A 14099-nucleotide genomic window follows, 5' to 3' on the forward strand; every position below is an offset into this window, starting at 1 on the left:
TAGCTGTTTAAAAGAAAAAACTAAAAAAAAAAAAGCTCCCGAGATTAAGGGGGTGGAGACAGAGCAGGATGCACATGAGGCCCAGTGCCCATGCTGTAGAAAACCTACAGTTGCAAACTCAGATTTGGTCCTCACAAATAGGGGTGTAATTGGATTGGATTTGGCCTAATCTGATCCAGTCCGATGTGAATCCATTACAAATGGATCAGGTCCAATCCAATCCAATCCAATGAATAATTTGGATTGGTCCAATTTAATGTCTGGACCGTCCAATTTGTTGAAACTCGTTTTAATTTAGATTAGTTTCAACCCAAACCTGGTCCATTGACACCTATTCTTATCTTATATCAATGGACCAGATATTGCTTAATCCAATATAAATTTATTACGGGTGGACCAGGTCCAATCCAATCTAATAAATATTTTAGACTAGATTAATCCAATCCAATGTCTAGTTCGTTCATCCAATCCGTCCAAATTGATTTTGGACTGAACCCCGTCCAGTCCAAAACCGGCCCATTGACACCCTAACAAAATTGTCCTCACTCTTCACGATCTTTGGTGAAGAGAGATATCCAATGCACAGCTGCAAGGAACTGTGAGGACGTTTATTGAAAGATTGATCCCACATTTCTTCTTTGAGAGTGATCATCATCGTTACTGATTGATCCTGCATCTATAGACCAGTAGCGCCCAAAGTTCGCAATGTAATGATGCACGGTATGAAAATGAAAAATATACAACGTTTTCCAATATATTCATGAATTCATCAAAAGAAAGCAAAAATTGAAAGAAGTTTCTTATAATACAAGGAAGAACACATTGTATTGATTGCATTTGTGTCAATCAGTTTCACTAGTGCATCTTTAGAAAAAATTTTACAGATTTTTTCTCCATTTTTTGTTAATTTTTCAGAAGCGCGTTCCTTCACTCCTTGTATCCTAAGAAACGTAGTTGAAGTCGTTTGAGTTGCAGTCCTAGGATGAGGCAAATTTGGTCCTCTAGTGACATCATGACACATGGCATTTCAGAACAGCTGGATGATACCTCGATACCACATAGGCGATGACTTATTTTAGCCAAAATGATAGAGCCTAACCTAACGACCTGCCTCCGACGCCGACTTGGCAAAAACCTAGCTAACAACCTCATCCGGCCTCACCTCCAACCTCACAAGGGGAAGAAGATACGCACGATTATTAGCTTACTAGCATACAAACATTTAGCTCGCACACAAGGAGTATTGACTTAAGCATCATAGCGACCACGTTGGGTAAGCCACCCCGAGTTCTCTAATCCGTCTTCCTTGTAGTTCGGCTGATCCACTCAGCAGCCAATGTTCGAGTTACCCTACAACTAGGAGCTTTCAGATCACGCACCATCAATTAACACCGCCTGTGGGAAATGCAACAAAAAGCTGAGTTCTCACCTTCTAGAAAGCTATGATCTCACTTTCTAGATTGCTAAGTTTTCACCTTCTAATTACTATTTTTGTCAATTCAATGACATTTTTGAACAGCACCAACATCAAGAACAAAGTATCGGTTACTATGGGGCAAAAACATCCATGATAACCTTGAAAACCCCTGTGACAATCAAGCAAGATCAGTGCCCCTAGCACTTCTTGGTGTAGCAACCACACCGAACCCAACACTCCCATTACCCTAGGCAAATACACTGCTACCTCATGTGAACGCCCCTCCTTGTGGTAGAGCCATCAATGGTTCCCACTGGGATTGAAGCACGACTGTTTTATGAGCTAAAGCATGGATTTCTAGATATGGACATGGGAGGAGAAGTTAGGCACATTCACAAAATAATCAGTAGCAAAATGACTTCAACAACCAACACTTTGGCGATAGGCACCTCAAAGTAAGGCCGCCCCCGCAGGTCGAGCCCTTCGTGGCTCCCACAGGAGTTGATGGCCAATAGACTGAGCAGCTCTATCGACCTCAGTTCAGCCTGGACGAGCCTTGTCAGCTCTCTTCGTGAGCTCTCCCCTACAGGTTGAGCCCTTCACAACTCCCGCGGGAGTCAGTGGCCTACGGAATATGTGAACGCCCTTGCAAGTTGAGCCTTTCAAGGCTCTTGTGCGAGTCGGCAAGCTACAATTAGTAGAGCTGCCCCTGCAAGTTGAGCTCCCTGTGGCTTCTTGTAGGAGTAGACGACCAACGCCTCCGAGGGATGATGCAGTGTAGCTGTGGCTTCAACCTACTGTCCAACACAGAGAGTAACATACATATCAACAAAACTCACAAGTAGAACAAAAATGGGCAACCAATAGTTCCAGGGGTAGGTGGTACATGTACGCCATGATCTTGCAAGCACCTACCCAAGGAAGCCAACATCAAAGTGATGACATAGAAGCAACCACATTTAAGACTACAACAGAATGACTATCCACTTCAACGGCTTGGTTGAACTGAGTCCCAAGGGAATGCTATATTGCATTTAACTAAGGCCTCCTCAAGCCGACCTCGAAGTACGATGACAACAAGTAGACCGATTTAAGCAGGTTGACCCCTTGTTTATCTAGCTCGACAAAACGTGTAAATCGATCTCAAAGGACATCGACATCTCATTGCCAACTTAAAAGAGAGAGAGAGAGAGAGAGAGAGAGAGAGAGAGAAACGAAGGAAATACTAGTTCGCTTTCAACACCATGGTAGATGCAAACTTGGTCGATCTCTTCACAGCCGACCTCCACTTTGGTTTTAGGCTCCACATCAACCTTGCTGACTATTCTTTCAAGAACATGCTTGAGGGACATTTTGTTGTAGTCTACTTGGGTGGAGCGACCTGATGAGGCAATCATGCAGTTTTGAAGACGGCATGGCGAACTTCGCTCTTGAGGTATTGGATTAAATTGCAAAACTTCTTGATGGCTGCATCCCTGGTAAGGTAGATGTCATCGAAGTGCTTGCTCTGCCTCTTATCGAGTGGATGAATTCGCCCTTGCGCCCCGATAATCAAGACGGTGAGATCCTACGTAAGGCTGCGTTCAACACTTAGACTCTTCCAACCTAGGGAAAAAAACTAGACTGACGCCAACGGCTGCGAGCTCATCAAATTAGTCACTCCAGGCCAAAGAAACAAATTATTCCCTTCGCCGAGTTGATCTCAGCTCGGGAGTGGGGGCAATTGATGATGGCGGATTTGGCCCTCCAGTGACATCATGACACATGGCATCTCAAAACAACTGAATGACACCCCGACACCACATAGGCAATGACTTGTTTTAGCCAAAATGATAGAGCTCGACTTGGTGACTTACCTCCAACGCCGACCTGGTGAAAACCTAGCTGGCAACTTCAACAACCAACTTCATCCACAAGCTGGCAACTTCATCCACAATTCAGAGCCAACCTGTGGCACCTTGTCACCAGCCAAAGTGACATTGACATGAGAAGCGACCTCCTTCGAGGGCTTACCGACCTGATTGAGGTCCAGGTGGTGACCTATGAGACATGCTCGCCGACCCATTATGCATGCACACCCCATTACTCCTGTGTTTCTCGAAAGTTGGCCCCCGCACCGAATGTTTCGAAGAAAACCGAACAAGGCGTGAAGACTGGTCTATATGCACAACTACCTCTGAAGACTTTTAACTGGTTAGGCACGACCTCCCAGAGATCTCGGACTCGATGCATAAAGCCCACACCAAGCAACGCCTATATATAGGCCTCACCTCCAACCTCACAGGGGGAAAAGGTACGCACAATTATTAGTTTAATAGCATACAAACATTCAACTCGCACACAAGGAGTATTGACTTAAGCATTGGAACACCACGCTGGGTAAGCCACCTTGGTTTCTTTGATCCATCTTCCTTGTAGTTCAATCGATCCACTCAACAACCAACGTCTAAGCTGCCCTACAGCTAAGAGCATTCAGATCGCTCACCATCAAAACCCTATTCAAGCTCCAACACAGTTAATGTTTACAAATTGTGACGATTCAAAGATGATCACCACGAGCTAATTACACTTGAAAAAATCATTCAGAAGAAAGACACAAAACTAAAGGTTTTATGTAATTTGCTAAGAGGCCTACGCGCACGAGATAACAAAACACTCTTATGTTCTCTGTAAAATGAAAATAAAATATAATATATTAAAAGCTAATATAAAATAAAAAAATATGCACTATAAATAAAAAAATATCGTTTGTCCAATCAGTGGCGTCAGGGTCCCAAACCCAAAATATAGAGCGATAAGAAGAGTAGATTGGATATGATGAAAAGGGAAAGCAATTAATCTTTGTTATTCACATTAAATTCAACCCCACTAAACAGCGTTCATACAATGCAAAACTGACACTGTACATCAGACACCTTACTGAGAATATTCTGAAACATTTCGTCTTAGATATGGTGAACTAACATTGTTTAATAGTGTCGCTATGTTTACCCATAGCTCTACTTCTCCATCTAATATACTGGTAAAGAAATATTATATATAACCCAATATTTACAAAAAGCTTACTACTCTGCACGGTATTCCTCCATGACGCTTTTATCTCCTACCTTTATCTCTCAACCAGGTATGCTACCAATTCCGGTCATTTTCTAACTTTTCCAAACTTCAGTCACCAGTTGTCACTACCTCACGCTTAATTAATGCCAGACTTTTAGCACAGTAATCCATCCATGTTTCCTCACTGTAATCACCATGAATTTGTTCTTTTTTCAGAGAACAGTTCTCTTTGGGATCCATTATCTATAAGATTCCCCAAATGGAACAACCTGAAATAACACTTGACAGAATATACGGAAGTAAGTTTCTCCAACATAAGCAGGATACCATGATATTATATATGCATGAAATTCCTATAATTTAAGGCTGATAATTATCCAAATCTACACATTACTTGATCTCTCCTTGAAACATCAGCAATCCCTGTCTTCATCCTTTTCGTCCTGCATGGACCACTGAGGTTTTCTTCTTCTGTGACTTCATCTACAAAATTCTGATCAGATACTTCTGCAACAACCGAAATAACCAAATCACTTTGGTACAAGGAAAACAAGTGAAACAACAAATAACCATGACTTATAATACAGAGCTATTGCTTGCTAGACTTAAGTGCCCACTACAGATAAAAAAGTTAAAAACTTAAACGTTCTTAATGTTATAGGTTTATTGAGACTACATAGCCTGGAATATGATACGCCAATTCTCCTACACTGGGTTCTGTCCTATTCTGGGATAACTATTTTGTGGTTTGGAAGTTGAATCTTTTCAAAACATGGATTCTCAGGGCACCCCCATAGTAGAAAGAGAAGTCCCCACTCTACACCCTTGATGAGATAAATGAGGAAGAAAATTCTATAGTAGTGGAAGATAAGTTGCAAGAACCACTATACTTGAAAGCTATGCCCTTTATCTCGGAACCAACATAATATATGCCACTTGCAGACAGCCTGTGATCTATCTAATAAATACACACAATCTTCAGATGTCCACCAGATCTATATTATCACTGATACTTGGAGGGTTCTGGTTTGAGTAAGAGTAAGATAGAAGAAGATAAGAGAGTGGAGAAGAAACTGGGGCTGAAAGCAGAAGAGATTGAACTAACTCCCTATCTCAACTACCACCCACTTTAATAGATTTAATAATAACCTGTAAAATTACACTTTTGTCCTCACATAAGTAATAAAAGAAATAAAAGAAGAATTACAATTATAACCTTGTTGACTATAATATTAAAGAGGAAATCTGTGAAAGTGATTCATCCTAGCCCAGCTTAAACCTTTGGTGAAGAGATTAACTAACTGATCTTCTGACCTCACATCAGTGTTTTAAAAGCGCAAGGCGCAAAAAAAAGCGCAAGGGCCAATTTGCGCTCGAGGCACAAGGCGCAAAATTACAAAAAATAAAAAATGTCAGAAAATTCAAAAAAAATGCAAAAAATGCAAAAAAAAAAAAAAATAAACATACCGTTAATAAAAAATATAAACTTAAATTTTAAAATAAATGTTTTAAAAAACCTATTATCTAAAATTAAAATACATAAACATAACATGTAAAGCGTATTCAAATGAAAAAAAAAAAACAAACAAACATATAAAGCATTTTCAAGCATGTAAAACCCACAATCTCTTTTTTTCTCAATTGCATTACTTCAAGTAGCTAATGCGATGTAAAACTAAAACATATTGCATTCTTGATTCTATGAGTCACCTTTGTACCACACCTCTCAAGGCAAGCCCAAACAAGTCCATGTTAGGGTCTTACATTTGCTCGCTTCACTCACTCGCTAAAGCTTCGAGAACCCTCTATTTGCTAATGCTAATGTTGTTCATTCATTCATTCCAATAAAATATCTTTAGAAAAGGCAATTAAAGTTATAAAACCATTATTTTTTATGTGATAAGTAAGAATTTAAGACCCTAACATGGACTTGTTCAGGCTTGCCTCGAGGAGTGTGGGTGAGGGGTCCAGGGGTGGAGCCTCTAGCCCAGCCATTAGGCTCAAAAAAAAAAAGCAAAAAGCACAAAAATTTAAAAAGGCGCACGCCTAGGCCGAGGCGCAAGGCACATCAGGTGCACCAGCCTGGGACCTGGGCGAGGCGCATAACCTAAAATGTGCTATGCACCTCGCTTGTGCGCCTAGGCACGCCTTTTAAACCACTGCCTCACAAGGCGTAATAATGTCTCCACTTGCACCCTTCTCTCTCACAAAGTATCAATCCACTTCTATGCTTGGTCCTTTCATTAAACACAAGATTAGAGGAAATGTAGATTACTGCCTGATTTTCACAAAATAGTTTGATAGGTGTAAAATTCTCACTCCAATTTCTTGTAACAAATGCTTCAACAAAGCCAACTCACAAGTGTTATGTGCCATTGCCTTGTATTCAGCTTCAAAACTACTATCAACTACACTGCTTTTTACTCTTCCAAGTAACTGAATTTCCTCCAAGAAAAGTGCAATCACTAGTCGTGGACTTTTTGTCTGTATACCTTTCCAAAGACAATTGTCTCCCTTTCTTATATAACAAACTTGGAGCACCCTTTAAATAGCAAAGAACCCTAACAATACCTTCCCAGTGATTCATCCTTGGGTTCTACATAAATTGGCTTGATAATCCCACACTAAAGGAAATGTCTAGCCTCGTAATGGTGAGATAGATGAGTTTTCCCACTAGTTTATTGTATCTCCCAGGATCATCCTGAAGCTCCCCTCACTATCAGATATCTTAACATTTGGATCAACAAGAGTGTTCACTAGTTTCGTTTCATAACGAAGACAAAGGGACATACAAGATTTGGAATTCCACTGGTACAGATTGTCCTGGTCAATTTTTCAATTACAGCTTCACATGGCCTTTATATATAAAAAAAAGGTTCAAAAGTCCATAAAGTAAATGGGTTACTGCTGCTGGCAGAGCTGTAGCCTGTAGGCACGAAACATTTTAGGTTCAGGGAAAATGGCTGGACTTCAGCACCAAAAGATAACTAACAATGTTTCTGGAAAAAAAGAAACTCAGTTTTTATGCTAACGTAGCTTGTTATATCATGGTAATTGGTAATCCTGGTTTAGTGGTTTTCCATTGTTCAAACTTCAAAATAATTACCTTTTTTCTTTCATTTCTTGTGGCATGCCTTTTAGTTTTTATTTTTAATTCTTTTGCAAGGAGTGATTAGGGAACACCCCATTTTTATAAAGAGGGCAAACTCCTATTCTCTTTTTTCTTTCCTGCTATGAAAAAAAAATATGGGGGCACACCTCTAATCATTGCCCCAAAAGCATGTGCCTTAAATTACAAAAGCATCCCATTTTTTTACTACTATGGTAACCAGTAGTGATTTCTTTGTCTTCTCACTAGGGATGTAGTCGTTTTTTTATAAAAATGGGGTGTGCCCTAATCACTCCCAATCTTGTAGTTAGCATGAATTTTGATGTCATGGCAAGCAGGTAACATCCCATTTTTTTACTACTATGGTAACCGGTAGTGGTTTCTTTGTCTTCTCACTAGGGAATAGGGATGTGGCTGATTTTCATAAAAATGGGATGTGTCCTAGTCATTCTTGATCTTGCTGTTAGCATGAATTTTGATGTCATAGCATAGCAAGCAGGTCAGCACCCCCCCCCCCCCCCAAGGAAGGAACACCGATTTGCTGGCAACAAGTATGTGAACCAGGCAATGTAACTAATCATAAGTGAACACACCAGTGTTTACAGCAGATCCTGTAGTAACTGTAGCAAGTGAGACATCATTCATTTTTTCTAGAAGTGATGTGGATCCCATGTGTACATAGACTGGTACACCCACCAGTGTTCACAGCAGATCCTGCAGGAAGGTAGCAAGTGAAACATCATTAAGTTTTGTTAGAATCCCAACTTGCCAACCCCCAAGTTGACTCCATAAATTCCCCTTAGTTGATTCAAGTTCAAAGCAGAGGGATCCTAGTCATAATGGTGACTATAAATGCACATCAGTCCTATGAATCATGTTTATTGCATGACTCAACTCTTGCTGGAGTCACTTTGACTCTTCAAAGTAAATTGACCAACTTCCCTGAGTCAATTTTCTTTCACTCATTCCCATAAGTCTATGTTAATATGTAGATATTTGTTATTTTAGAATACAAGAAAGGTGTTATGGGTGTTTAAAAAGTTATTAGTAAATTAATTGAGTTTTTCATATTTTTATACAAACATTTAAATAAGTCACTAAAAATTTAAACATTTGTGTACCTAAGTATTGCTCTACTATTAGTAGTATATAGCATTAAAACTTGGATTTATGATTCTATGGTCATCCGTATGGAAGGGCAAAATTTATTATAGAAACAAGTACAATGTACCACACCCATCATCATCATCATCATCTAAGCTGTGTCCCTACTATATGGGGTTGGCTACAATGTGCCACACTCATAAAAAAGGCCATTACCCAAAATTTTAAACATTTGTATACCTAGTATTGCTCTACTATTAGTGGTGTATAGAATTAAAACTTGGATTTATGATTCTATGGTCATCAGAATGGAAAGGCAAAATTTATTATAGAAACAAGTACAATGTACCACACCCATCATCATCATCATCATCATCTAAGCCTTGTCCCTACTATATGGGGTTGGCTACAATGTGCCACACTCATAAAAAGGCCATTACCCAAAATCAATTCCAGCCATATGGGGTCTTGGGAGGACTGGAGGAGTAGACTGGATATGGTCCTAACCTTAGGCAGGTTTTTATTCACGCAAAGTGGCTGCATTCTCATGCTTTCCAGCCCAAAATTTTACAATTATATCATGGTCCCTAATGTTCCACAAACATATTTTATAAAATTTTAAAATTGTGACACGACCCCCCAAGTTCAGTCAATCAACCTTACTGAGCCAAGTCAAAAACCTGAGTTTGCGAACTATGACTAGAAGTGCTTGAAATATCTAAAAGTTTTTCACCCAACTTCAAATTCATCAATCATCACTAATTTATATATTTTGCCTTTGTCCACATTTTTTAGATTACGATTTTTCAATTGGATATCTGTCCATTTCAAATAGAAGACCTTATAAAAGATTGCTGTGATAATAAAGAGGAAAAAAAATAAAATGAACAAAAATTGAAACAATGAACAACACATCACAAAGTACCTGCAAATCACATGGTTGTATTACTAGAAACCAACATCATCAATATGATAAAAATAAAATCTAGGAACTATGAAATTAAGCATATTAATTAGAATGTTACAACAAAAACCAGAAACAATAGCAAATGCCACCTTGAACAATATTTAAAAGAAAATTTGGCCAAAATAAGTAACAATAGTTTAAAGTTTACTAAATTGTCAAGAGCCATGAAAGCATAAATGGAAGTTTGTTTGTATAGCTAAACTCTCTTATGCATTGGTTAAATTAATATGCATTTGTCCTTGAAGAAACAAGCACCAATTATTCGCAAGCATACACTAAAGTTTTTTTTCATCTGATAATGTAAAGTAAGTAGCTATAATTGCATTGTACAATGTAGGATTAGTATCTTTTCACAAGTTTTTTTTTTTTTTTTAATTAGTATTTGCTTCTTTTAAGCTGGGTGTAGGTAACATCAAAAGATAAACATATAACAAATATTTTCCAAGGGTAAACAAAGTAAAAATCTGAATACTATATAGTATGTCAAACTGCATAGTAAGAATGGCTAAGAAAGGAATAAATATATAGTTATATTTGAAATCCACCTGTGCTGTTCCCAACATATTCTCGATGAAACATGTCAAACTGGCATGGTGAGAGCTGCTTTGAGCTTGTTGCTTCTCCAGAAGATGCCGTTTTCTTGCCTCTTAAGTGGAATGTGTGACTATGCAATGAACTATTTTCTTTTGGAGTGGTTGACACAACTTCTGGGAACTTTCCAGCAGATTGGAAATGTTGAGTCCATGAATTTTCCAGAAGTACATGGGACTTACCTGCATTCCCTGACTGAGGTTGAGCACTTTCGAAATTGAGCTTCTGCCAGGAGCCATCTCGAAGAACCTTGAACTGGAAAAGGATAAGAAAGAAAGATGATAAAATGAAAGGAAAGGAAAATTAGCAAACCAGATATTCATATTCACTGCTTACTGGAGAACATGGCATAAACAACTACGATGACTACCTGGCCAGTAGGTGTGTTAGCACTTGAATATAATGAAGTGTTGTGATCTGATGGGTTTTCTTTCTGTGGGTGCAAACCAAGAGTGTCCATTGAATCATACTTGTGGTTATACAAGTCCTTAACAAACAATGCTTCCATAAAATTGAGGTACAATTTGTGCTTCTCATCTGTCCACTGTGTCAACATTGGCTCTATCACCTGAAAGTCCACATAATGAATTTCCAGTATGACAACCATAACAATTATCTAGGAACAAGATCAGGATGAACTTCTAGTAAATGAAACTACTAAATCTTGGAAGAACTTCAGGTAACAGAAAAAATATATATATTACTCAATTTGGAGTAATAGCATTTATTTCATCTTATTGTTGTATTTCCGACAGACCAACCTTCACCTACATCTAGCCATTCACTCTGTCTAGCTTCGCTATGTAACAGAAAGGAAAAAGATCTCATCCTTCTCCTAACATCAAAGACATTGACAAACGTTCACTTTAATTGAATCTATTTAGAAAGCCTGAATAAATGTCAAAATCCCGTCAAAAAGGAAGTGCTCTTTATCTACCAAGTGTTAGTTCTATTCAGTTGAAGCAAAGCAACCCAGAGATTTTCCGATAAAGAACATAAACCTTAAGAATGACGTAGACCAATAATCAAAGACCAGTTATTGGCACTTGTTTGAGTTCATCCTTATCCGAAACCAACTTATTCAGTAAGAACATACAATACACTCTAAAAATACAAGATCAAACTAAAACAAAACAACACCTCGAGCATGAAGTCAGAATTGAAGACAAAAGCAAGTTCATTTAAGAAACTTGAGTGATTGTTTCACTTTTATAACTCCAAAAATGAAAAGAACTGAGAATCGTCATATCATATCATATCATAATTCATAATATAAAAATACCAAAGCAATTACAACCCTTGCCTCAGCCTCCTAGAGGAAACCCAAACCTACGTTTAGAAGAAAAAAGGAATCGACAAAGAAACTAATCTACAGGGCTTCCAAGTTCTAACCTTCTCGTCACCAACGAAACGTCCACAATTGTGATTGGTGATCCTGGAGAGATCGGAGGTGGTTCGAATCTCCGTCCTTCCACAACACTGCACGATTGTCGGATCAGACGACCTAAGCGGTGGCGCTTGGTGGACATTCCCTTCCATTCTCTCTGTCTCTGTGACCAAAGAAGATGTTCTCCAGATTTAGAGAAACGGGCGTAACGTTTCTAGGAAAATATCTTGCTGCGTTTCAATGGAGAAGGGAATTGATTCATTCGGTAGAGAGAAACAGAGGGCGGTGACGCTGTAGATGGGCATAGAGATTCCGGAAGGCTACGCTTTAACACGTTTCATCGACATCAAAAGGTTGCCATGTCAGCAAATAGCTGATAATATCTAGGCCAACTCCAGCCAGATATTTTTTTTTCTTGCGTCCCGGGTTATCCACGAACCCACAACCCGTTTTACGTGGCTGCACTTTTACTTTCACCACGGACTCGGAGCTTTTAGTGTTAGAGCCTTTACTCTTCACCGTGTGTCCGTGTCCCTCCCCCACTCGGCCACTCCCACAGTCCCACCCACCCTGGGGCCCGTCTTTGTCATTGTCGCTCTATGCTCTTCAACTTCAACCGAAACTACCAAATTCCATCCACTCCACACGAATGACACGATGATATTGTAGCACAAATATGATGGTTTGGCGGTTTACCTTCCAGGCAGTTTCCACTCTCCACCTCGTAGACAATGTGTTTTGACCGATATGTCCCCTCTGGGCAACGCTGATCAAAACATTAAAAAACAAGTTTAAAGCCATCTTTGGTGATTAAAGTGGTTATTAAAATAGGCATTGTTGTACAAGTAGTGCTCATTTTAACAATCATTTAAGGCCATTTAATGACCCCATTTGTTAAATCACTTATTGTATTTTTTAAGCACTTATTGGGGTGGGGATGTTTGGTGAATTATTTTCCCATGAATGTTTTTATTAGCATAAATGATAATTTTAGCCTTCACTTCACTCATACACATAAATAATGATTTTCACTTATTATATTATACATTTCAATGAAAAATCACTATATCATCACATCATGACACATGAAAACCCATGTGAGCCCACACATGGAGTACCACATGGACCCAAATAGTAATAATAATAAGAATGAAAATTAAAAAAAATAAAATAAGATACAAATTATTATACATATTAATAATAAAATAATAAATGAAAATTCAGATTATTCAAAAAATAAAAAATAAAAACATCACCAATATGCAATGATAATTTAAAAGAAAATAAAATGGGATAAAATTGATTATACATGTTAATAATAAAACAATAAATGAAAATTCAAATTATTCAAAAAAAATATAAAAGCATCAGCATTTATATTTAACAAATAAAAAAATGCAATATGAATTTAACAAATATTCATACGAAAATTCATGAAAAAATGCAATCACAAATCAAGAAAAATGCAAACATATTCTCCATATTATTAATCACAATAACATATAAAAAGCATCACAAATATTCATATAAAAAATAAAGAAAAAGTTTAATATTTAACTAATTATTGATACAAAAATAATCAAGAAATATTCTATAACCACATATTTCAGCATATTTTTTCCATGATCTTCAACAAAAAATGCCCAAAAAATCCTACATATCCATAGGAATCATCACACATACAATGCACAAAGAGCCCAATATAAATATTTCAGATTTGTCACCTATGAAAATCTGAAAAAATCAATTTATCCACATATTCATCCAAAAAACCAAAAACATAGAGGGGGGTTCATTTGGGTGGACCAACCTTCATTCGTCAGTGTTTGGATGGTGGGTTGTCCCTGTTAAACTTGTGCCATAACAGATCTGAGAACACAAAAAAGAGAGGAGTTTTAGGCATTAAAAAAACCCACAAAACTAGTTCAAATCAAAGAAAAAATGCATAGATCGGTACACAATATCAAAACAACTAGTTCAACAGTCGTTTTTTCTCACCGTCGATCATCGCCGATCGCCAAGGTGGTTCGTGCACCGCCCCCTACATGTCTTGCATTCAAATGGAAGAAGAAGGAAGAAAACCCTCGTGCGGGGGTATAATGGGGGATTAAAATAAAAAATTAGGTACTGAATTGTTCCATGTTATTCGAATAAGCACTTTCCCAATAAGTGTTGAAAAAAAAAAAGCAACTCCCATGTCAAGTGCTTCTTTTTTTTTAAAAAAGTACTTATTGGTGACTTTTTTACCAAACTTGCATAAGCACTTAAATTACCACTTAATGTGTGGTCTCAACACTTAAAACAAGTGCTTATTCTAAGTGAAATCAAACAGTGCCCAAATAAGAAGGATTTGTATTTTTGAATTTCAAAAGATAGAACAAATTAGTCGTGCTGATTTTTAAATAAGATCATGTTTCATTTTTTTTTCTTTTTGAATTTTGAGAGGGAAAAGTTGGTCAATGGGATT

The 14099-nt window shown here is 38.0% G+C and overlaps 1 protein-coding gene across 1 annotated transcript; it reads right to left on the minus strand.

Moving 5' to 3' along the window:
• Nucleotides 1–4232: 4232 nt before the first annotated feature.
• On the minus strand, nt 4233–11992 carry LOC148850334 (cold-regulated protein 27-like). The gene is made up of 5 exons (XM_088946732.1): nt 11638–11992; nt 10616–10813; nt 10200–10500; nt 4869–4981; nt 4233–4743 (listed from the first exon to the last, which is right to left on the minus strand). The coding sequence occupies exons 1-5, from the start codon at nt 11782–11784 to the stop codon at nt 4714–4716; spliced, it is 789 nt and encodes a 262-aa protein (XP_088802858.1). The 5' UTR covers nt 11785–11992; the 3' UTR covers nt 4233–4713.
• Between the last annotated feature and the right edge of the window lie 2107 nt (nt 11993–14099).

The sequence above is a fragment of the Nelumbo lutea genome, chromosome 5 (genome assembly GCF_056320005.1).
Source record: "Nelumbo lutea isolate HS-2025 chromosome 5, American lotus-T2T, whole genome shotgun sequence".
In the NCBI taxonomy this organism is placed as follows: Eukaryota; Viridiplantae; Streptophyta; class Magnoliopsida; order Proteales; family Nelumbonaceae; genus Nelumbo; species Nelumbo lutea.

Excerpts from the sequence above, each read along its gene's own strand:
- LOC148850334 (XM_088946732.1), bottom strand. The coding sequence starts at position 11,784 with ATGGAAGGGAATGTCCACCAAGCGCCACCGCTTAGGTCGTCTGATCCG. Across the intron at positions 10,501-10,615 it reads CTAACACACCTACTGGCCAG|TTCAAGGTTCTTCGAGATGG; the intron begins GTAGTCATCGTA and ends ATCCTTTTCCAG. Across the intron at positions 4,982-10,199 it reads ATATGTTGGGAACAGCACAG|AAGTATCTGATCAGAATTTT; the intron begins GTGGATTTCAAA and ends CGGTTGTTGCAG.